The sequence below is a fragment of the Pelodiscus sinensis genome, chromosome 13 (assembly GCF_052426305.1).
Source record: "Pelodiscus sinensis isolate ZL-2025 chromosome 13, ASM5242630v1, whole genome shotgun sequence".
NCBI classification, from domain to species: Eukaryota; Metazoa; Chordata; order Testudines; family Trionychidae; genus Pelodiscus; species Pelodiscus sinensis.
Window position 1 is genome coordinate 3,140,207 of NC_143064.1, and position 27,463 is coordinate 3,167,669.

At 43.5% G+C, this 27,463-nt stretch overlaps 1 protein-coding gene across 9 annotated transcripts in view; it reads right to left on the bottom strand.

Moving 5' to 3' along the window:
* KLHL13 (kelch like family member 13) overlaps positions 1 to 27,463 on the bottom strand; it is a 133,780-nt gene that overhangs the window by 86,258 nt on the left and 20,059 nt on the right. For 2 of the 9 annotated variants that reach the window (XM_075941167.2, XM_025190859.3), the window contains 2 exons: positions 24,207 to 24,265; positions 6,507 to 6,578 (listed from right to left, as the gene is read on the bottom strand). The exons of 1 other annotated variant lie outside the window; for it this stretch is intronic. In XM_075941167.2, coding sequence (XP_075797282.1) covers positions 6,507 to 6,578; positions 24,207 to 24,226 — 92 coding nt within the window. In that variant the 5' untranslated portion in view covers positions 24,227 to 24,265. Of the gene's footprint in view, positions 1 to 6,506; positions 6,579 to 24,206; positions 24,266 to 26,602; positions 26,720 to 27,463 lie in introns of those variants that run through there. 6 more of the 9 variants (XM_075941168.2, XM_075941173.2, XM_075941171.2 and 3 more) reach the window with 6 other exon arrangements.

A 27,463-nucleotide genomic window follows, 5' to 3' on the forward strand; every position in this document is an offset into this window, starting at 1 on the left:
TGCTTCCACGTGCAGCAAGTGCACAACGCAGAAGTCCCCCAGCATTAGGGCATCCTAGCAGAAGAGAGGGGGCGAGCCCTACCTTGTTGGTGGAACATTGCTGTTGTATGATCCATGAATACCAATACACATCTGTTCTCCATATGGGTTTTAAAGTGTCTGGCAAGCACAGCAAGTCACATGTACCTCCCAGATGCTGATGTGCAGTGGAAGTTCTGCCCGGAACAAAAAACCAAGTCCTGAGTCTTCTTAGGAGTGCTCCCCTCCTTCCCCCCCCCCCCCCCCAATCACGCTACCAATGCATCTATTACTAGACACAGCAAGGGCAGGCCTGGGGAAGGGTACTGCCGCACACCCCACTTGTGGGTCAAGCCACCACAGAAGCGACTCAATAACTGGAAGAGTAGGTGACTAACTTGTCTAGGTTGCCTCAGTTCAGCCCATACACCAAGGATTGAAAGAGTTGGAACCGTAGCCTGGTGTTCTGCCTACACATATAAACGCAGCCATATGACCAATCTGCTTCTGGCAGTTTTGTACCAGAGTAGTGGGGAATGGTCGTAGTACCTCTATGCCAACACCCTTGATGAGAAAACATGTTTCTGGAAGGAATGCTCTGGCTTGACCATGGTCTAGCTCAAATGAACTCTCTCCTCTGAGTAGGGGCTAGGGTTGATTCTGCCACATTCCACATCAGGCTGAGCCTGTCAAGTGTCAACCAAGCCAGGCTCATGTGGTTCACCACTTAGGCCCTGGCATGACCCTTGATTAGCCTGTTGTCTAGATATGGGAATACTTGCACCTGCCACTTCTGCAGGAAGGCAGCTACAACCAACATGTTCTTGATCAACACGCAAGGAGCCACCAAACAGCTGAAGAGGAGAACCGTAAACTAATAATCGGTTGTGTTGACCACAAAGTGGAAGAACCACCTGTGGGACAGGACTATGGATATGTGAAAGCATGAGTCCTTCAAGTCAAGTGTGATGCAATAGTTATTCTGTTATCCCCTTTCTGAACCCGAAGCCAGGGAGATCACGCAGAACTTCAACTTCTTCATGAATCCATTGAGGTTTGCAAGTCTAGAATTGGCCTGAGCCCACCCTTGGCCTTTGAAGATTAAGACATACAAGTAATAGAATCCTCTGCCCCTGAACTCTAGAGGGACCTCATAGACCCCGAAGTACAGGAGTGTTCTTACGAGCAACTTGTCATGCAGGAGGTGTAAAGAGACCCTGAAGAGGGCCAGGGAAGGCAGGAGGGAACAGAGCTGGAGACAATATCTCAAGTCTACCTTGCTGAAGGTGCATTGGTCTGAGGTGATCAGTTCCCAGGCAAGATAGTAAAGGGGACTGACCATTTACGAGGGAGTATGGGGAAGAGTGGCAGATCTGGAACCTGGAATGGTGTGTTCCCCACAGACACACCTTCAAAAATTAAGTCTGGGGTCTGAGAGCTACCTCCCTGAACACAACCATGACTGGAGAAGAAGTGACAAGGCCTCCACTTATTCCTGCCCCGCTTCCTCCGATAGTCCTGTCTAGGAGAAGCAGAGTAGAAGCAAGAGGTGTCTGCTGATTTAAGTGCTTCCTCTTAGGGGCTGGTGTATGAAGCCCCAAAAACTTCAATATTGCATGTAAGTCTTTGAGACTGTGGCACAGAGTCTTTTTGCTCTTGGGAAAGTCCTGAGGGGTTGAAAGCCTGCATTGTCTGCTGCACTTCATGGGGAAGTCTTGAAACCTGAGGCCACGAGCTCCTTCTCATAGCTCTGGCTGTTGACGCAGCCCAGGATGCTGAATCAGCACAACCGAGGGAAGATCTTTTCTTCCGAAATAGCAGCAAGCTCCGATTGAGCGTCAGCCAGAAGCAACTCCTTGCCTTCGGAATGCAAGATCCAGGAATTAAAGCTCTAACGGCTGGTTAGCAAAACCCCGGTAGAACATACCTTCCTGCCAAGGAGATCCAGCTTCTTTGCCTCTTGGGACTTTGGAGTCTGTCTAGTTGCCCTTGCTTTTCCTTCTCGCTGGCAGCCAGCACAACCAATATGCCCAGCTGAGAGTGTGGGAAAAAGTACCCATAGCCTTTTGAAGGCACAAAGTATTCCTCTCCACCACCTCGGTACAATGCTTTGATAGTGTTCTGAATGGTCTCAATGAGGGGCAAAGCCATCCTTGAAGGATCATCAGACACCAGAATGTCAACTGTGGGGTCAGTCTCCTCCAATACTTCCTTTGCCTGCATGCCCAAATTCCAAGCCACCCTTCCGAACAATTCTTGGTGGCATCTGTTACTCATGGCCAACAGTGTGGTAGATCTGTCCACCACTGCCTCACCAGGAGACGAGAAGGATACCCATGGGGCACCAGGTCCTTTTTTCCCCTCTGGCTCACGGAGATGCCCATGTGCCAATATGCCTGCACTTGGCAACCTAGACTAGATCAACAGCAGTGGTATACTCATGTGGCCATTCAGAGATTCCAATGCTGCCCACTGATCAGCCCAGCGCCCACAGCTCGGTTTTGTTTCTACTGGGGGTGGACATAGGCACATGTCTCAGTGCACAAAAATTTACTCCATACTTGGATGGGGGGAAAATTTCATATAGAAGAAAAAGGTTAGGGGGAACATTGGTCAATAGTCCAAGCTATGAGAAGGTGCTAGTTTCTGGATCTATGCCAGTCCCCACTGCAACCTCTATACTGAAGCATGGCCCATCTTGCAGCCTTGTGGAAGTTCCTGGGCTACCGGTGACGATGGAGAGGGTCATGCCTCCAACACCACTGATGACAACTTGGACCACAGCCCTTGGGCTTGGTGGCTTGTCACTCCAGTGGCCAAGGCATCACAGGCAATGGTTGTCCTTAATCCTGTCAAGCAGTGCCAGCTCCGCTTCGACACATACAACTTCACTCACGAGTCCGCCAAAGATTCAGACCTTGGTGATGGTGGGGAGCAGTGTGGCGTGAGGGTGAATGGTGCCACAACATACCTGGCTTGCCCCTGGATAGCGTGGGGCTTCTTTGCAACACTGGGGTTATTGCAGGGAACTGTGTCATCACTTTAAGGTGCCTAGCTGTCTCAAAGGTGTCCCAAGTGGAGGAGAGGTCCAACTCTTCCACATGACGCTCCTGTACCGTAGATTCTACAAGAACCAGACTCGACTGACCTCCCAGTGAGGCGGGAACTGATGGTGCAGGTTAAATCAGAGCAGGGTGTCCCAGTGCGGGGCATACCCTGCTAGTCCCTCCTTTATTCATTGGTTTAGTGGCAGAGCAACCTCTGGAGGTTATCATCTTGTGTAGTAACCGCAAATGAGAGCTGTGCAGGAACTCGCACCCGAGAAAGTCGTCAGTGACAGGCAGTGGCGGTGACAAGGGTCTCTAGAGACCAAATCTCTGTGCCATAGTCTGTTACTGAGGCCAGCTGGGAATCGAAGGCTGACTCCATGAAGAGCAATTTCAGCCTAAGTCTCTCCCTGGGCAGAAGCCTTTGCAAATTTTACACTTCTCAACCTGAGTAACTTCCCCCCAAAACTTCAAACCAGAGATACGTGGGTCTCCCTTTGGCACTGGCTTCAGACAGGACCCACCAGTTTGAACCCCTGAGAGGGAGGTATGCCAATATACATCAAACGGAACTAGAAACAACTAAAAAAAAAAAATCTCCTCTCAGGCTGCCCTGTAGGAAATTAAGAACATAGCATATTGAACTGTAAGTAATCTAAGTAAATGAAGCATTATAATGTGAAGGATAATGCAATTCTAAATATAGTCAGTAGCTGAAAACATCATAATGAGTTTCAGTTTTAGAGAAAAGAAAATGAGTTGAGACAAAAAAAGACTAAAATTGTAGTCAAAAGATTGGTACGTCCACTCAGTTAAATAACCCTCTAGCGCACACACCTGTGCTTCCTGAATTAGTCTGATTTGTCCAGAGTACAAATATTAGGATTAAGTGACAAAACAAAGCAAGACTAAGTGTCACTAACATCTACTTGATTATTTCAAAGTGATACTGAAATGGGATGAAGCCACTATTACAATCAGTTTCTGTTCATGACCTCTCTTATATGTATGTTTTATACCCTACTAACTCACTGAGGTATGAGAATTGGGCACCGTATTCATAATGAGCTCATAAATTAGTAAAACTTAGATTTGAAATTTCTTCTTCAGCCACCAGGAGCTTCACAGCAAAAAATAAAATGTATAGTCATATCCTAGCTTCTTAACACTCAGTGGAAGATTTCTCTACACAGCATCCAACTACTATAAGTAGATTGATATTTGTAATCAATATGGAGGTCTGAAAAGTGCATACTGAGTTTTGAAGAGCTAGCTGAAATAATATTACAACTGTTGGCAGTTATCTTCAAGAACTCATGGAGGTTGGAGGAGGTTTCAGAGGACTGGAGAAGGTCAAATATTGTACCTATCTTTAAAAAGGAGAACAAAGAGAACCGGAAGAACTACACAGTCAGCCAGCCAAAAGTGAAGAGATATGTGGACAGATACTGGAGAAAGTTACCAATTTGTAAGCATAAGGAGGATAACAGGGTTATAAAGGAATAGCCAACAACAAATTATGCCAAACTAACCTAACATCCTTCTCTGAAAGGGTTACTGGCCTAATAGATATGGGAGGGGAGGGGAAAGAGGTGGCACAGACATGAGATATCTTTGATTTAGTAAAGTCGTTGGGTTTATTTTTTTTAAATACACAATCCTGCAAGTGACGCAAAAGTGGTCTAGATGAAATTACTATAAAGTGGGTGTGCATGACAGGTTAAAAGTCTATACCCAAAGCGTAGTTATCAATAGCTGGCTATCTAACTGGAAGGCTATATCTACTACAATCCGCAGGCATCTGTCCTTGGTTCATTAGCATTCAATATTTTCATTAGAGATTTAGATACTGGAGCAGAGAGTATTTTTATAAAAATCTGTGAATGACCCCAAGCAGCTGGGCAGTGTTGCAAATATTTTGGAAGACAGAATTAGTATTCAAATGACCCTAGTAAACTGGAGAATTCGTCTAAAAATCATCAAGATGAAATTCTATAAAGACGAGCACAAAGTACTTCACTTAGCAAGGAAAGGTCAAATTCACAACTACAAAATGGGGAACAACTGAGTAGGCAGCAGTACTGTTGAAAACAATCTGGGTGTTAAAATGAATCACAAATTGACTATGAATCAACAATATGATACAATTATAAAAAAGCGCTAATATTTTGTGTTGTATTAACAGACGCATCAAATGTAAGACATTGGAAGTAGCTGTCCTGTTCTTTCCGGCACTAGTGAGGCCTCTAGCTGGAGTACAATGTCCAATTTCAGGTGCCACCTTTTAGAAAAGATGTGGACAAACTGAAAAGAGTTCCAAGGACAGCAGCAAAAACGATGAAAGGTTTAGAAAATCTGACCCTATAGTTTTAAGGAAAAGTTCTAAAAAAAACATGGTCTGTTTAATCTTGAGAAAAGACGACGACAGTACAATCTGATAGGTCTTAATTTGCAAAGAGCGATTATAAAGAGGATGGCAAAATTGTTCCCTCTGTCTATTGAAGGTAGAACAAGGAGCAATGGGCTTAATCTGCAGCAAAGGAGGAGATTTAAGTTAAATATTAGGAAAAATGTATCCCAAGGATAAGTTCTGGAACAGGCCTCCAAAGGAATATGTAGAATCCCCATCATTGAAGGTATAAGAATAGGTAGGACCAACACCTTTCGGGAATGGTCTAGATTTACAAGGTTCTCCCTCAGAGAATGGTCTTGATGACCTCTTGAAGTCCCTTCCCCACATTTGTATAATTTTATATAAGGGACTCTAGAACCATTACAACGATATAAAATGTGATTGATCCCAAATACAGACTTTACAACCAAGTTAAAAACAGAAAGAAAAGCTTGAAATGCAGCTGCTACAACAACGAATTTCTTCTCTTCTAGTATGTAGAGAAAAGTATCTAGATTTCTAACCTGAATCTGTGTTTCTCTAGAAAGACTGAGCCATCATGAACTGCTACAATTATAAAAAGTTGAAGTTTAAAAAAACCAAGAAGGGCAGTTGAATTCAGAATTTTGTTTGAAAAACCTCCGGAATTCTCTCAGCCATCCCAGCAAACAGGTGTCTTCAGCATATTCTGACTGTGTTCATGATAAAGAGCAAAAGATCAGAAGACTTAACTAGATAGGCTGGAGAGAGAACAAACAGATTCCTTGCTTTTCTCCTTATAGAACTGAAAGCTTTTCATTTTGGAAAATCCCAGGCTCTCTGTCTGAGGTACAAAAACAGATGCAATGAGGCGCATATTACGTCTTGGGGTTTTATTTCTCAAAACATGTGCTTTTGGGGGAGCAACTTTTTTGTTCTGTTTTTCTGATTCCTTCAAGTTCTCCAGAAAGAAAAATGGAATATGTTTTCAAGGTTAAGAAAAATCACAGCCACCCTAACCATAAGCACTGAAGGCCCGGCCTGATTTCAGCTCCTTATATAAAACATACCTGTCATGAAGAACTGCAGACATCTCCCCTCTGAGCACAGAATGATCCATGCCGTCAAGATTAGTAACTCCCCTGTTGACCAAATGAGATAAAATAAAACATGTAATTTAAAAAAGAGCAGCTACCATAAAGTTATTTAACATGAGGGAATTAAAAATGCAGTCATTCCGTTGGATTCATGAATCCTACTTACTATATTACGAGAAGGTGTTTTTTTGATTTTAAGTATCAAAAAGCACAACAGAACCATATAGAATCAATAGATCCACTATATAATTAATGTATTGCAGCACAATCAAGTGAACATGGTTTATTGCCCTCCTACTGATCTTTTTTATTTTTGAACATTTTTGAAGTCGTGTAACTTAGTTATTTTCAGTATTATACTTCAGAACAGCTATAAATTCCTATTCATGAATTAGAGAATCTCAAACACATAAGTATAAATGTCTAAGTAACATTAAAGAAATAAACTGACAATCCTAAAGAGACATATCTCTAATGAAATGCGTTTCTTGGAATGGTGTTCTCCCCATCATATTCACAAAAATCCGAATGCATAGAAAAGATGTTTAATCTGTTTAGCACACTGATTTCAAATCATCACCTTTTGTGCTGCATGAATATCACTCTGGCAAAGTCAAGCAGCTCTTTAAAAGGCATTGCCTTTAGATCTTATCTATGCAACAAGAATGGACTGCTAAGAAATCTATTAACCTGTCTGATATATTTCACCCTGTTAATGAAGTACAGGCAGTCCCCAAGTTACGCGGATCCTACTTACGTCGTATCCGCAGTTACGAACGGGGCTTTGCTCGCCCCGGAGGACGGGAGCAGCGGGACACCCAGATGAGCCACGGTCCCGCCGCCTGCATTCTCCGGGGCGAGAAAAGCTGCTCCCCGTCTCCCTGGTCTGATGGGGGGGGGGGGCCGCAGCTAGTGCCCCCTCCCCCCCAGCAGACCAGGCTTTTCTGCCCACGACGCCTGGGGTAGAGCAGCTGGGGCGCTGCTGGGTTGTTCCCACAGCGCCGCTCCTCAGCACTACTGGACCAACCCGGCAGCACCCCAGCTGCTCTGCCCCAGGCATCCCCAAGTCAGCCGCTGCTGAAACTGACCAGCGGCTGACTACAGTAAGCCAGAGGCAGAGTTGCTCTGCCCCCGGCTTCCTGGAATCAGCCGCTGATCAGTTTCAGCAGCGGCTGACTTGGGGACGCCTGGGGTTCTTAAGTTGAATCTGTATGTAAGTCAGAACTGGCATCCAGATTCAGCCGCTGTTGAAACTGATCCATTTCAGCAGTGGCTGAATCTGGACGCCAGTTCCGACTTACATACAGATTCAACTTAAGAACAAACCTACAGTCCCTATCTTGTACGTAACCCGGGGACTGCCTGTACCAAAAATATTGTTGGACATCACTAAGAATATACTCTCTCATCTTAATATTTAAAAAGTGACATCACATAACGCCCCGTTTGCACTTTGTACAAAGTCACGTTATATGAACTTGTTTTAAAGTGTTTTAAAATATTCATTTAAGAATTATCCCCTAACAGAATCGTATAGATGCAGACACAGCTTTTGGTAAATTTGTACCAAAAACCGAAGGGGTGGGGGGAGGAGAGAGCCCTGTCACTCTTACTACTGGGCTGTGTCTACATATTAGCATCCCTTTTCCAGAAAGGGATGCTAATGAGACCAGTAGGAATTGCAAATCCGCGGGGGATTTAAATATCCCCCACGGCATTTGCATTTACAGTAAACTTCCGATAATCCGGCACCTTTAGGACCCAGGGGGTGCCGGATTATCAGATATGCCGGACTATCAGAAGGGGGGGCTATGAGAGGTCTGGAGTAGGGTGGGAGGGGATGCCACACCAGACCCCTCATAGCCCCCCCTTACGATAGTTAGGCTCTGCCCCAGGAGTCCCTGATTCAGCCGCTGCTGGTCAGTTTCAGCAGCAGCTGAATTGGGGATGCCTGCAATAGAGCAGCTGGGATGCTGCCGGGTTGGTCCCGCAGCCCCGAGGGGCAGCACTACCAGACCAACCCGGCAGCACCCCAGCTGCTCTGCTCCCGGCTTCCCCGATTCAGCTGCTGGTCAGTTTCAGCAGCAGCTGAATGGGGGAAGCCTGTCCGGCTGCCCCAGCACTTCCGGGTTCCTGATGGTGCCGGACCATCAGGAGTCCCGGAGCATTGGATGCCGGACTAATGGAGTTTTACTGTACATGGCTGCCGCTTTTTTCCAGCTCGGGGTTTTTGCTGGAGAAAAGCGCCAGTGTAGACACGATTCTCCAGGAAATAAGCCCTTTTCCGGAGGATCCCTTATTCCTACTTTGAGGTATCTCAGCCTCTAGCTATCATCTTTGGAAAATCATGGGAGACCGAAGAGATTCCAGAAGACTGGAAAAGGGCAAATCTAGTGTCCATCTATAAAAAGGGAAATAAGAACAACCCAGGAAACTACAGACCAGTTAGTTTAACTTCTGTGCCAGGGAAGATAATGGAGCAAATAATTAAGGAAATCATCTGCAAACACTTGGAAGGTGATAGGGAACAGCCAGCATGGATTTGTAAAGAACAAATCATGTCAAACCAATCTGACAGCTTTCTTTGATAGCATAACGAGTTTTGTGGATAAGGGAGAAGCAGTGGATGTCATACCTAGACTTTAGTAAGCATTGTATACGGTCTCACATGATATTCTTATCAATAAACTAGGCAAATACAACTTAGATGGGGCTACTATAAGGTGGGTGCATAACCGGCTGGATAACCGTACTCAGAGTATTTATTAATGGTTCTCAATCCTGATGGAAAGGTATAACAAGTGGGGTTCCACAGGGGTCTCTTTTGGGACTGGCTCTGTTCAATATCTTCATTAACGATTTAGATATTGGCATTGAAAGTACGCTTATTAAGTTTGCAGATGATACCAAGCTGGGAGGGGTTGCAACTGCTTTGGAGGATAGGGTCATAGTTGAACATGATCTGGACAAATTGGAGAAATGGTCTGAGGTAAACAGGATGAAGTTTAATAAGGACAAATGCAAAGTGCTCCCCTTAGGAAGGAACAATCAGTTTCTCACACACAGAATGGGAAGCGACTCTCTAGGAAGGAGTATGGCAGAAAGGGATCTAGGGGCTATAGTCAGGGCTCGACAAATAAGGCAATCTACTCGCCCGTGGAGAGTAGATTGCAACCCGGAAAAGCTGGGTTCAGGCGACCTGCGCATGCGCAGATCGCTGGACAGCGCAGCTGGCGAGCGGAGATCACTGCGGTTCGGCAAGCCCTCGTTATAGTGGACCACAAGCTAAATATGAGTCAGTGTGATGCTGTTGCAAAAAAAACAAACATGATTTTGGGATGCATTAACAGGTGTGTTGTGAGCGAGACACGAGAAGTCATTCTTCTGCTCTACTCTGCGCTGGTTAGGCCTCAGTTGGAGTATTGTGTCCCGTTCTAAGTACCGCATTTCAAGAAAGATGTGGAGAGAAACTGAAGAGGGTCCAGAGAAGAGCAACAAGAATGATGAAAGGTCTAGAGAACATGACCTATGAAGGAAGGCTGAAGGAATTGGGTTTGTTTAGTTTGGAAAAGAGAAGATTGAGGGGGAACATGATAGCTGTTTTCAGGTATCATAAGGAGGAGGGAGAAAACTTGTTCTTCCTGGCCTCTGAGGATAGAACAAGCAGCAATGGGCTTAAAGTGCAGCAAGGGAGGTTTAGGTTCGACATTAGGAAAAAGTTCCTAACTGTCAGGGTGGTTAAACACTGGAATAAATTGCTCAGGGAGGTTGTGCAATCTCCATCTGTGGAGATATTTAAGAGTAGGTTAGATAAATGTCTATCAGGGATGGTCTAGACAGTATTTGGTCCTGCCATGAGGGCAGGGGATTGAACTCTATGACCTCTTGTGGTCCCTTCCAGTCCTAGTATTTTATGATTTAAGCTTCAAGTCAGGATTCGGTAATCAGCTCCACAATTATTTTTATACCATTAAAACATTAACCTAATTTCCACAATTCTTATAACTCCTCTGTTCTCTGGGTACCAAAAGTATAGACTTTTACGTACAAGAAGTGTACATTCAATATTTAAAATTACTTGGGGGCTGCCCCCTGCTCGCTACTCTTACCATCATTCTGTCATGCGGCAGAAAAAACTTTTTATATACAGAAAGATACTGATCGGTAGAACGATATGGCTCTGGTGAGGCCACATCTGGAATAATGTGTCCAGTTCTGGGCCACCCACTATAGACAGGAAGTGGACGCATTGGAAAGAGTCCAGCAGAGGGCAACCAAAATGATTAGGGGGCTGGAGCGCATGACCTATGAGGAGAGGCTGAGGGACTTGGGTCTGTTTAGTCTGCAGAAGAGAAGAGTGAGGGGGGATTTGAGAGCAGCCTTCAACTTCCTGAAGGGAGGTTCCAAAGAGGCTGGAGAAAGGTTGTTCACAGCAGTGACAGATGGCAGAACAAGAAGCAATGGTCTCAAGTTATAGCAGGGGAGGTCTAGGTTGGATATTAGGAAAAATGATTTCACTAGGAGGGTGGTAAAGCACTGGGATGGGTTATCTAGGGAGGTGGTGGAGTCTCCATCCCTAGAGGTGTTTAAGTCTCGGCTTGACAAAGCCCTGGCTGGGTTGACTTAGTTGGGATTGATCCTGCCTTGGGCAGGGGGCTGGACTTGATGACCTTCTGAGGTCTCTTCCAGCTCTATGATTCTATGCAACTTAATGGTTATTGTGTTTCTAAAAGAGTTAGTGAGCAAGTTTAACAGCAGATCATCAAGTGCTAACTTTATAATACAATTAATGCCTCTCGTGCACATTATGTACTATACACGTGAGATACAGCTCACACCATGTATACTGCGTGTTTCAATGCATGAATACAAATGAAGACCCAACCCAAACAATCTACATGTAGATTTTAAATACATGCAGAATACACATTGGTAACTATCAGTAGAGCACAAACACTTTTATCCAAACCAAGGAACACTACTCTTCAGCTAATGCCTTGTACTGCATATATACAAATCAACTAACTGGTCGCTGGAAATGCAAGTTCATAATGGGAGAGCTAAATTTAACCATAACTTATGATTTTACAGATTCTGATTCATGTGAGTAACTGTGGGAAGAGTACTCTTGAAATCACCAGAGCTGCTCACAAGTGTCTGCAGAATCAATTAGGAACATGAAAAGGTGAGCAATGATTTGCTTTCTGTAACGTAAGCCAATAAACTGCATAAGACTGAAATTCTTGACATTTTATAGTCAATGGTTTAAAAGTTACCACATTACAAATCAGTATGGCTCTGGGTTGTAGCAGAAAACTATTTTCAAAAATACAAAAAGTGTTAGGCTATGTCTACACCAGGGGTAGGGAACATGCGATTTGCCTTCATCCGCAGCAAAGCTGGAGCACAAGCGCCATCTCCCCACTGCTGGGCTGGCCAGATCCACACAAGCCACCGGCCACGTGCAGCCCTTGGGCTCTGCCTGGTGGGGAAAGGAAGTGAGGGGCTCAGCTCTGGAATGGCAGCACAGGGAAGCTCTGTCCCTTGTACTCGCTTACAGGGTCCTTGCCCGTCACTCTCAGTCTTGGACCCCCCAACCAATAGGAGCGATGAAGGTGGAGCCAGCAAGCCAACACAGGCTGGCACAGACACTTGCTCCATCCCACCAAGACCCAGCATCCCTACTCACCCCTCTTCCACACACCCCTCCCACTGCCAACCCTCTCCTGCACCTCCACTCGTGCACCCTCCCACCCTGACCGTGCACCCTCAGCCTACAGGGTCACTCACCAGATCCTGCACCACCACCCAGCCTGCTCCCAGCAACCCCCTCCCACACACTGACCCCCTCACTTTTTAGCCCATCCCAGAGCCTAGGGACCCCACCAAATCTACTACCAGAAGCGTTAATCCAGCCGAGCCATGGAGCCCCCCTCCCACAGAGCTCAGTGAGAGAAGCACCTGGCATTCCAAGAGGCATGAACCAGGTCAGTACTCCCTTTCCCCACACCCCACCCCTTTGCTTCTCACTTGAGTGTGGGTCCCTGGCTGATTGGGGGTGGGATGGTCAGGGAGCACTGATGCACAGAAGGTTCCCCACCCCAGTGTACTCTAGGCAGCTTTTAGCGACAATGCTTTGTCAACACAGTTCCCACATGAATGCTGTCTGTCGGCACTTTTCTGACAAAATACTCCACTCCCACACCCAGCAAGAGGCTTCTGAATTGTTGGCAGATGACCTAATAACTACCTAATAAATAATGCAAAAATCTGTGTCTAAACCAATAATCAATGTCTACTAGCATGCAAGGCTACTTGTGGTGAGACTTCCTACTGGCAAGAGGCAAAAAACTCCATTTTTGTAAAAGGTTCAGAGCCCAGTCAGCCTAATTTATTCAAGTGAAATCGCCTGTGGTAACTCTTAAATGCTGCAGAGATGGAGGAATCCCAGGTGGCAGGGGAAGGGGGATTACTTCTAGCTTCACGCTGAATTCTCGTCACGTAACAATTCTGCCATTACTTTTCCCCTCCCCAGGCTTAGAATATGGCTGCACCTCATGTGACGCGACTATACCTTGTGTAGACATATCCCAGGCAGCTGTGATCAGGGCTTCAGCGCAGTCTAGCCGCCTACAGACATGTACACTGCAAGCCTAAGAGTACATACAAAGCATGTCCCTTGGCACAGGTACAAATAGCAATGCAGATGGCGAGGCACTGTTCCATCTCTCTACAAGCACAAACAATGCCCATGTCCTGCTTCCAGAGTCCTTCGCCATTTCAGGGAATGGGTCTAGCACAGCTACCCACTGTGGAGCCTTTCACTCCTCTATGTAGCTATACTCCAACGTGCTGACAACTTGCTTTTCCACTAACACACACAGTTGCATATACCCTACACACTGCCAATGCAGGCTGGACCTCCCTGGTCCAGCACCTTCAAGACAAACTCCCTCCTTCAGGTCCCGTCAAGGGACCAGGGGAAGTTGGCCACTCTACTGACAGACCTAGGGTTGCCAGATGGTTGAAACAAAAATTCTCGAACATCCCCCTTCCCCCCCAAAAAGGGAAAAAATTATGTTGGAGAAAAAAGGGAGGGAGACCAAAGAGTCCCCCCCCCCCTCAACAAAAGGACTTAAGCCCCACCAAAAAAAATTAAAATAAAACAGCATGTCCCCTTTAAAAGTGAGGGATAGGAGTAGTTGAGCACTAAGACCCAGGGGAAAGCATTGCTTCCCCTAGGTCTTTTGGCCAGCAGCCTTGGGGAACCAGGTAAGCATGGGGGCTGGGGTCAGGGGCAACTGGGGGTGTTGGGAGCCAGGGGAGGCTTGGGGGGGGGGGGAGGAGGAGAGGCTGGGTGCTGAGTGTTTGTAGGGTTGCCAGGTGCCTGGCATTTTTGCCTCCTGTCCAGGGAAAAATTCAGAAAATACCAGACATTTTAGGTGTCCGGTATTCTCTGAATTTTTTTTTTTTTTAACTGGACAGGAGCTGAAAATATCGGACTGTCCGGGTGAATGCCGGACACCTGGCAACCCTAGACAGACCTCAGAAAAGCCTGGAGTGTATCCACATCAGCAGATTACTGGACTGTTGCAGCCTGCTGCTAGGGCTCTGGTCCAGCAATATCCAAGCCCCTGCCTTCACTATGTTCTTTCTAGCAAACGTATTCCTTTCATGTAAAGTGCCTAGGGAAAGGATAAGCATCACAGTAATGCCTCAGGGTCAGACAGAGTGCTGGGTGTGGAGGAGGGAAGCATGTTCCAGAACTGTAGGGCCCTCACAGAACACTCACTCTTGCTTTTACTGTAGAGAAGTCTCTGTATTAAGCCTTTTCATATAACTTTGTATTGTCTTTTTACAACATTTAGTCCTTAGAAATAATCAAGCTAAAGAAAATGTCTGTACTAGGAGTAGACTAGATCTTACCCCTTCGACTTGAATGAGGCCCTGCTGAATGAATGCGGCGTGGAAGGCAAGCACCTCCGAGGATGAACAGCTGCAACAGCTAAAGAGGGGAAGACTAGGAGCCTGGGGAGTCAGAAGCAAGCACCTCCTTTTGAAGCAAATTCAAAAACCCTCTTTGAAGATAGAAGTGGCAGCATTGACGACAACACCCAGAAGAAGGCGGCACAGATCACTGACACAGCTAGAGTGCATGGATTTGCATACGATGACTGATACAGCTACGGTGTATATACTTGCATGAGAGGGAAGCAACTATAAATGTAGGGTGTCTTGCAGGGGATCCCAGATCTCGTCAACAATGGAGCACCAATCTGGATCAGCAGAAGCCCGGGTCCTCCCCTCCCCCATGTAACTCACCAGGACAGTGAACTTAAAAGGGGAGCAACCAGTCGGTAACTAAACAAGGCAGAGTGAGTGAGGTATATCATATGCATATGATTAGTGTTGATTGATATTATATATTTTATATAATATCAATGTGGTGTTTTGCCTTATGCCCCTGAACAAGATTGGCCTCACTGGCATGGCTAAGAGGACTTCCACTCAAGAACCTCTTATTCTGCACTAGGACAGAAGAGTTCCCATCTATCAGTTAGGTAGCCACGCCAGTTCGGACTTTAAAGGTCAAAACCAGCACTTTAAACTTGACCTAGATCCACGAAGGAGTGATGCAGACTGTGGAGAAAGGTTTCATACGATCCAAGCAGAATATTTCATTTTTCAAGTAAGGCGCTCCATTCTCCACAAGCATTAAGGTAAACGCTTGCTTTGAAGTCTAGTTCCATGAAAAGCAGCGCATTGATTTGTGAAAGAACAAAGCCCACAGATAACATGGGCAAGAGCCACAAATCTACTTCATGTCCAAGTGTTTGGCCACAGCTATATATAAATCTTTTGCCAGTAAAGCTGATTGGGATATCACCAACTTTACAACAGCTAGGGAGTCTAGAGGTGAAACTGCCTCTACAGAATTGTACAGATGGCTTTTTTGGTCAGTGAAACTACTGGCAAAAAGCACCATCTGGAGAATTCTCTTTGGGGAACTAGCACGAGCTGTGCCAGAAAAACCACTCTTTTTCTGGTCTAAGTTGTCTCTACACTAAAGAGGGTTTGCTGGTGGTACTGCAGTACCGGTATCACTCTACCACTAACCCTCTTCTTGCATACATTAGGTCTTGATGTTTCTTCCTGAACAATATCTAGGGTTGCTAAGTATTCAGTTTTCAAGTAAAAAGTATGGTCCAAAGGGGGGACCTGGAAACATCCAGTCCAATGTACTGACCAGACGCCAAGAGCATAGTTACCATGGGCGACAGGGGTGGGGGTGGGGGGGGGAGAGTCATCAACCCACGTCAGCATCTGCTCAGCCGAGACCACCACCTACTTGCATCTTGTGCGTAGGCAGGTAACAGGCTCCATAGCAAGCTACAGCTCTGATCACAACTCCGGCACCAAAGGGAATGTAGGGGGTGGGAGGGGAAGGCGGGAGAATTAGTAATGGAGAGGCACAGTGACTGGGGGAAATAAGGTGGGAAGAAGAAGAGGTTCTGGTTTTCAGAAGTTAGCAAGTTGGCAACCCTAATATTGTCTCCGAAGCCATCTTTCCTGCACTTCCACACAGCTCCGTTCGCTCTTGTGTTGACTACAGAAAATTCCTTTCTGATCTGGACAAATGCCACATTGCCCTTAAATTCATCTAAACACTGATGCAAACAGCTTCCTGGATTGCCCTCTTGCGCATGTTAATCCTCCACTAGCTCCTCCTCTTCCACCACATGAAGAATGAACTATTTGTATTCTGTATCAGGGACCTAAGGGCTTAGCCCTGCCCCCCTTCTTACAGAATCCTCTATGCCCTCGAGCCATGCCAGTGAGGCCAATCTTTATTTTCCATCTGTCAAACTCCCCAACAAGGCTCTACAACCCCTTTAGGTAGGAGAAACTCCCCTTAAAAATCCACATACACCCCAAGTTACTTTTCCTCACATCCAACTGGATGCCTGTTTATAAAACACTTAATGAAGGACTAGCAGCAGCGTGCTTATTGCAGATAAAATGGCCTCCTTCCCCATCGCCACCTGTTCTCATAGCCCATACTTTGTCATCGTCTTGGGGCAAATCACAGTCTTTTCGTTTTGTTTGCATAGTGCCCATGGGAGTGGGACCCTGAAGTCTCCTAACGCTGCTGTAACAATTAAACAATGGGGCTCCCTGCAGGCTGAAGAAAACTGAACTGCATTGGTAAGCACTTCTCCTATTTAAGGGCTAATTTTGGTTGTTCATTTTAAAAAAAATTAAAGATATGAAGCTATTTCGACTGAAGCTACGCAACTGACGTAACTTAAATTGCTCAACTTAATTCGACTTCTACCCTGCTGTGTATGTGCACCCTTATACAGCAGATGAACTCATAAGTCTTTCCTCTTCAGAGACAATGCTCATTTAATTAGTAACGTTGATTTAAAAATTGGCTTTACGCTAAACTGCTTCAACAAAAACAAGATTGTTTTTAACTTCTCAGTCTTGTATCAGAGCAAACAGAGCCATGTTAATATACCACAGCAAGCATCCCAAACACAGACAAGTGGTAACTATTAATGCAACACTTTATATTTCCAAAATCCCGTCCAAATAATGGAAAACAAATTCTTTACTCCACAACAATCAAGAAGAAAAAGCATGACGAGCTGTAAGTTGACAACTCAATACGGACAGCACGATGTAGGACATAAAGATATGGACCTTTATCAAAAAAAGGTTATGTTCTCAAGTCAAATGTAAATCCTACATTGTATTGGGATACCTACTATGTCAGGTCACTTAATTACTACTATAGAGACATGAGAAGCAAACATTTTCAGAACACTTGGTTATAATCTTTGTAGGTTTATCATTACCAGTTTCTCCTTCAGTAAGAGGAGAGTGTGAAATTAAAATAGGATTTTTTAGAAACCGTTTTTTCAGGATTTCTCTACTCAAGATTCAGAACACTAGAGTGTTTCCAAGGCCTCTGTTGCAATAAGCCAAGGTCTACAATTTAAGGAAGTATCTGGTGTTCACTGAAATGCAACAGAGTTTACAGTCCACAGTGACATGCGTTCAGGGTCAGCAATTAACATACATACAGTCGGTTCAGATTTCCTGTTCAGCATTATGTTTAAAACGATATCCTCCGGATCACAAGTGATATTTCAAGAAATGAACACCTAAAATTTTGTTTTACTCTATTAGACCAGTCCATTGAACGGAGTTATTTTATACAAAGCCATTTTTAAGATGGTATGTGTAATTTTAAATAAAATTATATCAATCATTACACTAAAAGCTAACTTATCCAGCAAGAGACTTTTGTTAAAGCAAATTTAAGCATCTGATTCATTAAGTAGTTCCAAGTTGAATACATACCAAGACAAGAGTTGGCATTGAAAACAAGGGATAGTAATGTGAACAGCAGACCTTTGTAACCCTTGTTGCCTGTTCCTCCTCGCAGTATATACCTTGACATCATCCAGTACACCATGAACATTCCATAATCCAAAAATCTTTATTTCACGGTAGATGAAGCAGTCTCACATCAAATAAAATAAGCCTCAAAAGCTGTTTAATAAATAAAACACAACACATACTTTGTGCTGCCATGGAATACTAAAATCTTGAAATTGCTCTCGACAAAGCCAGCTGCTCTGCAGTATTTGCATTTGGTCTGACAACACGCTCCTAGGCTGCCGAGCTAAAAACTGGATTATTTCATTGTCCAAATACGTAGGCGTCTGTACCCTAAAGGATCTTGGCTTTCAAGTCAATCCCTGTCTGAGAATCAGAGTGCATAACTTGAACTCTGTAACAGCAGCAGTCTGGCAACAAGAAACAGACAAACCAACTAATTCTCCTCTTCTGGAGGAATTTTAAAAGACGATTTATGCAAAATAGAAATTTAAAATGGAAACTGTCTGCTTATTCACATAGCAAGTCAGTACGGAGCTGTAGTTGGCCTCCATACAAAAAGTATACTGGAACTTTTGTTTCAGATTGCGCTATTTCACTCAAAATCAATAGGATTCAGACATAACCAGGAGCAGCAGGAAACACTGATCCTAACTTCACCTACTTTAGAATACCCTTATTGCTTGCACAAAGAGCAGGGACTTACGTACTAAATGAAATTTCAACTCAATGTCACGGCTTAGATTGCTTTCCAAATAGACAATTGGCAGTACAGAAAACTAGCCATCAGGAAACCATCCCATTTCAACAAAGATTTACTTGACACTATTTTTGAGCCATTTTTCCACCAACTTTTTAAACCAAGGCAGACAGAAAAAACCCAGCACTCAGTTTATGCAGGTGTGAGGAGTGGGTGGAAGAAGGGTTTTATTAAATAATACAATGTCTTCTAAGCAGTATTACCCCAAGTGCAGCAGTCCTGACTTTAGGGACATATATGGGCAATGCCGCTAAGCGTCAGAGTCTAATTTATATTTATCCATAACCTTATATTAGCAGCCGAGAAGCTTACCACCTCCTAGATTCTTCACCGCTCAATTTCCCCTTTTACTCTTGTTTGGGACACAAAATTTTGAGTCATCAACTCACACAAATTGGAGCTAGAAGAGACTTGTGAGGTTATCTAGCCCTTCCCCAGCCCCTCCCTGCTAGGGCAAAATTAAGTATGCCTACACCACTGGTTCCGCAAAGTGATGTTCCCAGCCTTCCAGAGGTCCATCATGAATGTAAGAACGCCCATACTTGGTCAATGATCTGCCTAGCCCAGTAGCGTGCGTGCCTCCCCCTCCCCCTCCCCTTCCCCCCCACCCACCTACCGTGGACAGTGCCATATGCTTTAGAAGCTGAACAGGGCAATTATTGAGTGATCCAGCTCTTGCTGTCCAGTATCAGCCGCTTGTACCGACATGTACATCTAGGAGAGTTCCTCAAATCTGTCACCAAAAAAGATCGGCTCAGTTATCTCCGAAACATCCTCTGATGCAGAAAATGCATTTAGCTCCTGTAGTGGCCTTGTCTGAGTGCTCCTTCAACACCTGGCTCTGCCAGCAGCCCGATGTATTCCTTGGCAGATTGCTGCCTCTGTGCTTGATTTGCTTTTAGTTTCTCTCTCTTTTGTTAGTTGCTCTTCAAGTAGAATTGGGATTGGGGGGGGGGGGGGGGGAACTGACCTGTCAAGAGTTTATTCTTCTTTTCCTCACAAGGATTGGTCTTCAAGTTTTTAAACAATGCCTTTTTTATTCTAACAGCTTCTTCTGCTCAGTTTAGCCATGGTGGCATATGTTTGGTGTTTTAGGGTAGAGAGTAATATATATAGTTGGAGCCTCTAATTATGTTTTTGAAAAGTTTCCTCGTAGCTCGCAGGCATTTCACTCTTATGACTGTTCATGTTAATTTCTGCTCAACTAGTGTCCTCTTCGTGCAGTTCCTCTTTCTTAATTTAAATGCTACTCTGGCGAAGAGCTCAGGCATTTCCCCCTCCTAAATCAAAAAGTACTTCTCCCTTTGTGGGTTCCAGGACTAGCTCTAAGTAGCAGTCGTTCTGCATCCCATCCTGATGTGACATGTACCCAGTCAAAATGCGGATAGTTGAAATCCCCTGTTACTGGATTTTCTGGTTTTGTAGCTATTTTAGTCTGAGCATTTTACAATCACCTCCATCATCCTAGTTAGGAGAATAATAGTATATTCCTAACTCCTATACTCTATCATTCAAGCATAGAATTTCTCTCCAAGAGTCTCTATGGTGCTACTTTATTCAGTTAAGATTTGCACTATATTTGACTGTATACTCTGGCACAGTAGTAATTCCCAACCAGCACGACATTGTCACTCATATTTTGCGCCCCTATATTATTATGTCCCATTGATTATATTCATTCCATCAAGTTTCTGCTATGCCTATTATATAATAGTCCCATTTAATACCAGGCATTCCAATTCATCTTAGTATTTAAACATTTTATATTTGTACAGGAGTACTTCTAAAATGTCAATATTTAGTTGTCTGTCTTTGTTCAATGTAACTTCCCTAGAAGCATGTGTGTGTATTTATAAATCTAAGTATGGTCTTTACGACATTCAAGAATTCTTTGATCAGCAATATTACACATCTGGATTTATAAGTACAGGCAGTTTAAGATTTTCATGCATCTTACCAGATAAACTCAATAGTTCTGCAGATTTTTGCTGGCTCTGCTGCTAATAATTTTGAATCAAAACATTTAAAAAGTGTAATGGGAAATTTGCGACAGAATGAGGTACTTACAACCCCCCCGCATCTTAAATCTTTACTTTTCACCAACCATAGATTTAGACCAGTGAAGAGCTAAAACATATTTGACAAAGCCGACGCTAAAATTGATCCCACTGACAAAAAGGTATGATTAACTCAATAGCTCCTGTTAGAAGAAACTTAGTGCAGCAAAACCACAGAAGTGGTAAAAGGAGGAAAAACACACAGACACACACACCCACCCACCCCATTATCTCCATTAATTCAAGGCAACTGAGAGCTGGGTTATCTTATTCCCCACAGTATCAGACATACCAATACTGATGAGCCAGGTGCTGTAAAGTTATTGCCTCATCACCTGCACCTTCCCCATCACCACCAGGGGCACCATTCTGGCACCTCCCAAGGACTACAAGTCCTTCTACCACCCTAGGCTGGGACGCCACTTTTATTATCTTTTGTGTTTGATGCATATTCAGTAGAGGATGTTTCCTTTACTCCTTATTTGTATTTCCTCACTGAAGTGTCATTTCCCAATAGGTCAGTATATCACCAACTTCAACTTATTGTCATACATGTCAATTCATTATCACGGGCCTTTGTGGTTGTCTCTCATGTTTATTATTTCTGTCCTACCTGATTATTCAGTCTGGTGTCTTGACCAGTTATTTTGGGTTTTTCTAAGTAATAATGTACCTGCTAAGTCTGAGGGTATTCTTGGAAGCCCTTATGCAACGGCAAGTCCCTCGATCTTATCACCATCTACCTAGGTGAAAGATCCCAAATATATGCGAGCTAACTGCTATTTGGGTGGAAGGTCAGACAAAAATATTAACTTTGCCTTAGCTAAACATACGGGATGTGACCTATAGTCTTTTGTCTTTCAACCAAATTGCCAACATTGTAATTTATTATAAAAAAATACATAATCAAATCCATAAAGAAATACATTTATATATCTATAGGCAAGCAAGACGTTTAGCTCTATAGGCTACAAAATCTAGAGTTGCTATTGAGTGTCATTTTCTTATATTACGTAATGCATGCCTCTTATTTCGGAAGATCATGGACACAGACCATAATGATGATGTCACAAGTCTATTGCCTATTTTACTTCAGCATAACTCAGCTTTCCTAAAGGAACCCCATCCTATATTGTTTTCAATGCGGCTTAATTGACTGCAAAATTAAGTGCATTCTAGGTACAGTCAGATTTAGCTTTTTTGATAACTCCGAATCAGATGTGCATCAAAATAACAGTGGGAGTAGAGAAGATGAGAGCTAGTTGTAGAAGTTAAGGACACTGTATATTTAGTGTTTTTGGAGACTTGTCTGACGGAGTTAATAAAATTTGAAAATTAAAAAGAGTTTAAGGACAACTATCAACTGGCAACTCAGGAGACTGCTGCAAATGCGAATGTGAAATATTTATGTAACATTTAAGGTTTAGTTTAATAAAATATTAGTGCTATTGTGTTTGAGAGAGATTTAGTTCTTACCAGTCTTAGTGTGCTGCTGCATCTTCCCTTGACACTGATAATGAGTATCATGTACTATTTCATTAATAAATAAAAGCAAGTTATCTTTAAAAAAAAAAAATCACAAAGCGTATCTTCTTAGATGTGGTAAAATGATGTACATTGACATGTTTTAGTGATCAGATTTGCATTGTTGTTTGAAGAAATATATGAAGTGCTATCTGTGGGACAGGATTTGAATCACCTTGATTGAAATCAATCCACCCTGCTCTTAATACATAGAAATACTGAAGTGGGCAGGCTAATGTGACACTTTTTAACTCGCTCTACTTTTGATGAATCAATTTAACCAAACTTGAATTTTATTACATTTAACTGTCTTCAAAAATTCAAATTAGAAAATTCTGGACTATAATTATGTTCTTAGTCACTTATTTTTCCACATCATATAAACCAAGATCCCCTTTTGATAGTGACCATAGTCATGCAAGGCATACAATTTTCACTGAGCTCTGGAACTTAAGGTCTGGCCTGCCCAAAGAGAAGTTAGGCTTGTTCCTCGGGGAAGAGAACAAACAGATTTGCTGTTGCTTATGTGAGCTAGTATTATGTTGGTGAATTGAATGTCTCTGACATTGTTTACCGTAAGTAATTAATACACAGTCTGTTCCGCTTTGTATTAGCTGTGGCATTCTGAGAACATTCCCTGACCTAATCCTTTAAAGAAGGGGTCTGGGTAAGTAGGAAAGCTTGTATCCCTCGCCAACCAAAGCAGGTCCAAAAAAAGACATTATCTCAACCACACTTTGTAATATCTAGCGATCAACATAGCTACCCCACCTCTTTAAAACATCCAGAGAACAGAGCCTGGAACACACCTAAATAGGAATACAGTATGCGTATAGTATATGAAAGTAAAATTAAAATGACAATAATATGGCTGGGACAGAACTCTATTTCAAAGACCTAGAGTACTGCAATACTACATTTGAAGCTGTTACACTAGGTTACAGTAATACTACTCCTAAGAATCTCTGGCAGACATTGATGGTGTGCAGGAAAGAGCTGCTTGGTGAGTCTTTACTGCACTGTGGAACTCGGCAATAGCATAATGACCGAGGTATGGTGTCAAATAAGGCAGCAGAGCAAGGCCTTGAACACACGAGGCCATTAAAGACTCTCAAATTTTCACAAAAATAGAGGTTTAGAAATTTCACCAAAGTTCTGGAGCTCAATATAAGTAGTTATATGGATAGCTCCTTTTGCCTTAGGAGGTGAAAAAAACAAGACCAATAGTTGTTCTTTGCTTCCTCTGCTTAACTATGATGTAGTGCCTGTTTCCTGTCATATGGCCAGTACATGTCAGGGGGGTAGGTGAAAAGCTGGTTTTCAGAGTGAACGACACTACAGAATTTTACTACGATTTAACTTTGTGTGGTACAAATCAGAGTCCTCAACCAGAATTAGAGAGACTTAATTCATAAATTGACAAAGCCCTATTTGCAGTAGTGAAGAAAGCTCATCCTTAGGTGGCTAATTTAACCCTTCTGCCAGGGAGCATGGCCACTAAGGTTATCAGAAAGTACTCTTAAAATGTATCTTGTTAATCCTGCCAAAGATTATTCAGAGAACAGGCCTCACTGGTTATATATTATTCATATCTGTAGGGCAACTTATATTGCATGGTTAAAACTAAAGTTCACTCATGTATCAATCATTGTAAGTAGGTTCCGGCCATCAATGGCTTTTTTAACAGTATGGGTAATCTATTCTACAAACGTAAGATGCTGTCCAAAGTACATTTTAAACTGTTTTTGAAGGGATGAACCTCAAATTAATATTTTTCTTGAGTTCAGTAAGACTTTGAAGCATGATCAGTTGTCACAAACTAAAAGCTTATCCAGTGCAACATGGAATAAGGAAAACAAATTCAACTTCATTTTCATAGGAGCAATAAAGTTTAAACATTTGTTTTTAGGCACAGTTACTCACAAAGTCTCTCTCCACATCATCCCTGAAAAGCAAAATTATCTCCTGCGCTGTTCATGCACCTGCAATTGAACACACACAAAAAAGCATGGAGCAGAAAGTCAGACTGACATCAAGAAATAGAGTACAGAAACCCATTAACACTTAGCAATAAGAACACAAGAGCAACCACAAAGTGCTAGTCTGCAGGTAAGCAGCAAGTGACTAATGCCAGGTTGCTGGAACAATTGGTATAGTGGGGCTGCTGAGAGCCACTGAACCCAACTGAAAACCCTGAATAGGATGGAAACCACTTCCAGTCCAAGAGTGTGGACACATCCCCAGCACCCATCATTCCAGTGTTTACTGCTCCTGCTGTCGGAGTGAGGATGAATTCTGAAATCAAATGAGCAGGGAAACATCAGGACCTACATTTTTCAAATTAGCCTCATGATTTAACCTAGCTGTGCCGGACCCTGTTTATCTATCCCGTTCGCCAAACAGTTTACTGAAATGCAACTACCATGGGAATGAAGGGGAGAAACAGCCTACATTACCAACATGTGATAGAATACCCTGATCTGAGCAGAAAGCTCTCAATTTGTATTCGGGACGTAAAAGGTTAATTGGCTAACTGTACCGGAATGCTTACACGGTTACTTCAGGAGGTCAGGGCAGCAGGTAGGGCAGCATGGTGGGCAGATGGTTCCCGCAGTCCCGACCCCACCTCCTGGCCAAACACTCCCAGCTGCATAGTGCCTGTCCCATCTCAAGAACCCAGCCACACCACCACAGCTCCCGTCCCAGCTGTGCTGCAGCCTCCATCCCCAACAGCAATAGTAGGAGCCCCACCCTGGATAACTGACTAAACAAAATAATTGTCATTGTTTAGCCAGTGAACTGCTTTGATATTTACACCCCTACATTTGCATGAGCTTTATTTTTAAAATCTATCACAATTATTTACCCAAAATTTACAACATCACCCCTTCACTCAAAGTTTAATCTTAAAACACCTTTCCAATAGGGAGCAAATACTGGAATCAGTTGTGTCAAGGGCACACTGCTGCAACTCTCCTTACCGAGGAACACTATTTTGATTTGCAACTAACAGATCTATAACTCATGCAAGTAATTACTCCTAAGTCTGCAACATCATTTAATTAGTATCACTTTCCTATTTTGTATTGAAGAAACTGCAACAAGAATAAGCTACGGTATGGGCTTACTGGTTACTTTTATGAAAGACGGTGAACTGAGCCTTATAGTCCTAAAACAATTTTTGAACAGGATGTTCCCTCATTTGTATTTATAGGTATTAAATGAGTTGTATTATTCATGTGCATGAATTGGAAAATAATTTCACAAAGTGTCACAGTGGTTTAAATGCACAACAAAGCTCGCATCAGTGCTACAAAAAAGAAAATAAGTTAGGCACTCAGCCTCTAAAATGAAGCGCTCCATGCCAATTACCACTATGCAAATAAGGGCCAATACTAAGTAAGTTAAATTGCAATTATCTGGCTGTCAACACAAATTGTAACGACTGCATGATCAGTCGAAAAGGACCACTCTGCAGAGCTGCAGTGGGGGTGAGCAGTCCCGGCTCGTGCCGGCTCCTGGAGTCAACCTCCTTGCAGCTCTGCATTTTAAATGTAGTAAGAGCTGCCGGGAGCAGAGGCGCACCCTCCTGGACCAGCGCAAGCCGGGACTGCTTGGTCCAAGTCCAGCAGCCCGTTTGCGGCTGCCAGGGCTGGCCAACCCAGGCCACTGCCAACAGGAGCTGCTTGGTGGCAGCAGCCTCTGTCCCAGCTCCCTGATGGGTCCCCCACGGACACAGACTGCTCCCAGAGCAGCCTCTGCCTGTAGCAAGCCTCAGCCCATTGAGGGCAGAGGCTGCTTTGTAGCAGCCTCACCACCCCGGATGCTGCCTCTAATAGAGGTAATGGGGGAAGGGGAGGCAGGCAGCACACTGGAAATGGTTCTGGGGGGGAACTGGCTTTTAAGCTGGCTCCCCTCCCCCTGCACAAAGAGACAGTGGGGGGACTCTTTCAGACTCTTTCAGAAGTACTGCTTCTCAGCATACAGGCCTCCACCCTGTCCTCATTCTTGGGTAATTTTCCAGGCCTTACAGTTGTATGTATTGATATTAAGAGTATGAACTTTATCACTGCTGTCTTCCTGAGCCCACAGAGCTCCAGTGCCTCTGCTGATGTTCATAGTTTTGGCTTTAAAACAAATTAGTGACAGATTTACTGTACTCTGATTCGTTTCAGAACTGTAGGAAGTAGCAAAACTAGAAGACTCACATCTGCTTCACCCTACCACTGTTTGAGAAAGCTCTGATCACAGACAGGCATCACAAATATTTTAGAAAAGCAGGGACCAGAAGTCACCACAGAAGAATTTGGGTTCCTCACCTCAAGAAAAGATCATGACTTTAAAACTCCATCAACCTTCCTCTATTCCAGGCTTTCCACAATATTCAGTGAAGGATCTCAAGATCACACAATGCCATATGAAGATATGAAGTACTGCTGAAAAAGAACGTAGCTATTCAACATATAGTGCAAAAAACGGGCATTGCTTTTTCAGGAAGGTCTGGCAGGGGAAAAGGGAGGTGGCGTTGCCATGTATATTAAGGATATATATATTTGAACTGAAGTTGAAATGATAAATAGGAAACAGACTTGTTGAAAGACTGAGTAAAGATAAAACCAGTAAAAAATAAGTGTTATGTCATGGTAGGGTTAAGACCATCCAACTAGGAAGAGGAGGTGGACAAGGCTTTTTTTTTTTTTTTTTAAGTCATCCAGACATCTGTTAGGAAAAAATAAAAATAAATAAATAAATAAAAGAGTACCGATTATACAAGTTCTTGGCATGCACTGCAAACAAGTTTATTTCGGCAGGTGGAGGAAGCTTGTAGTGGAGAGGCTGTTCTAGATTTGATTTTGACAAATAGGGAGGAACTGGTTGAGAATCTGAAAGCAGAAGCCTCTTGGGCATAAATGAAATGAGGGGATGATAAAGGGCTAAAAGTTGGTCACAAAGGACAGGGTTTTCATGATTTCACTTGACCTCAGTGACTTCAGTGCTGGGCAGCAGGACTCCAGCTTCCGTCATTTATTGCCTTCATTCTGGGCAGGATTTTATTAAAAACATCCATGACAAAAATCTTAAACCAGAATCATGATTCTAAGGAACGATAGGAGGAAACCATCACAATAAAAATAATGAATTTCAAGAATGTACATGTTAACAAGCTCCTGCAGGAGCAA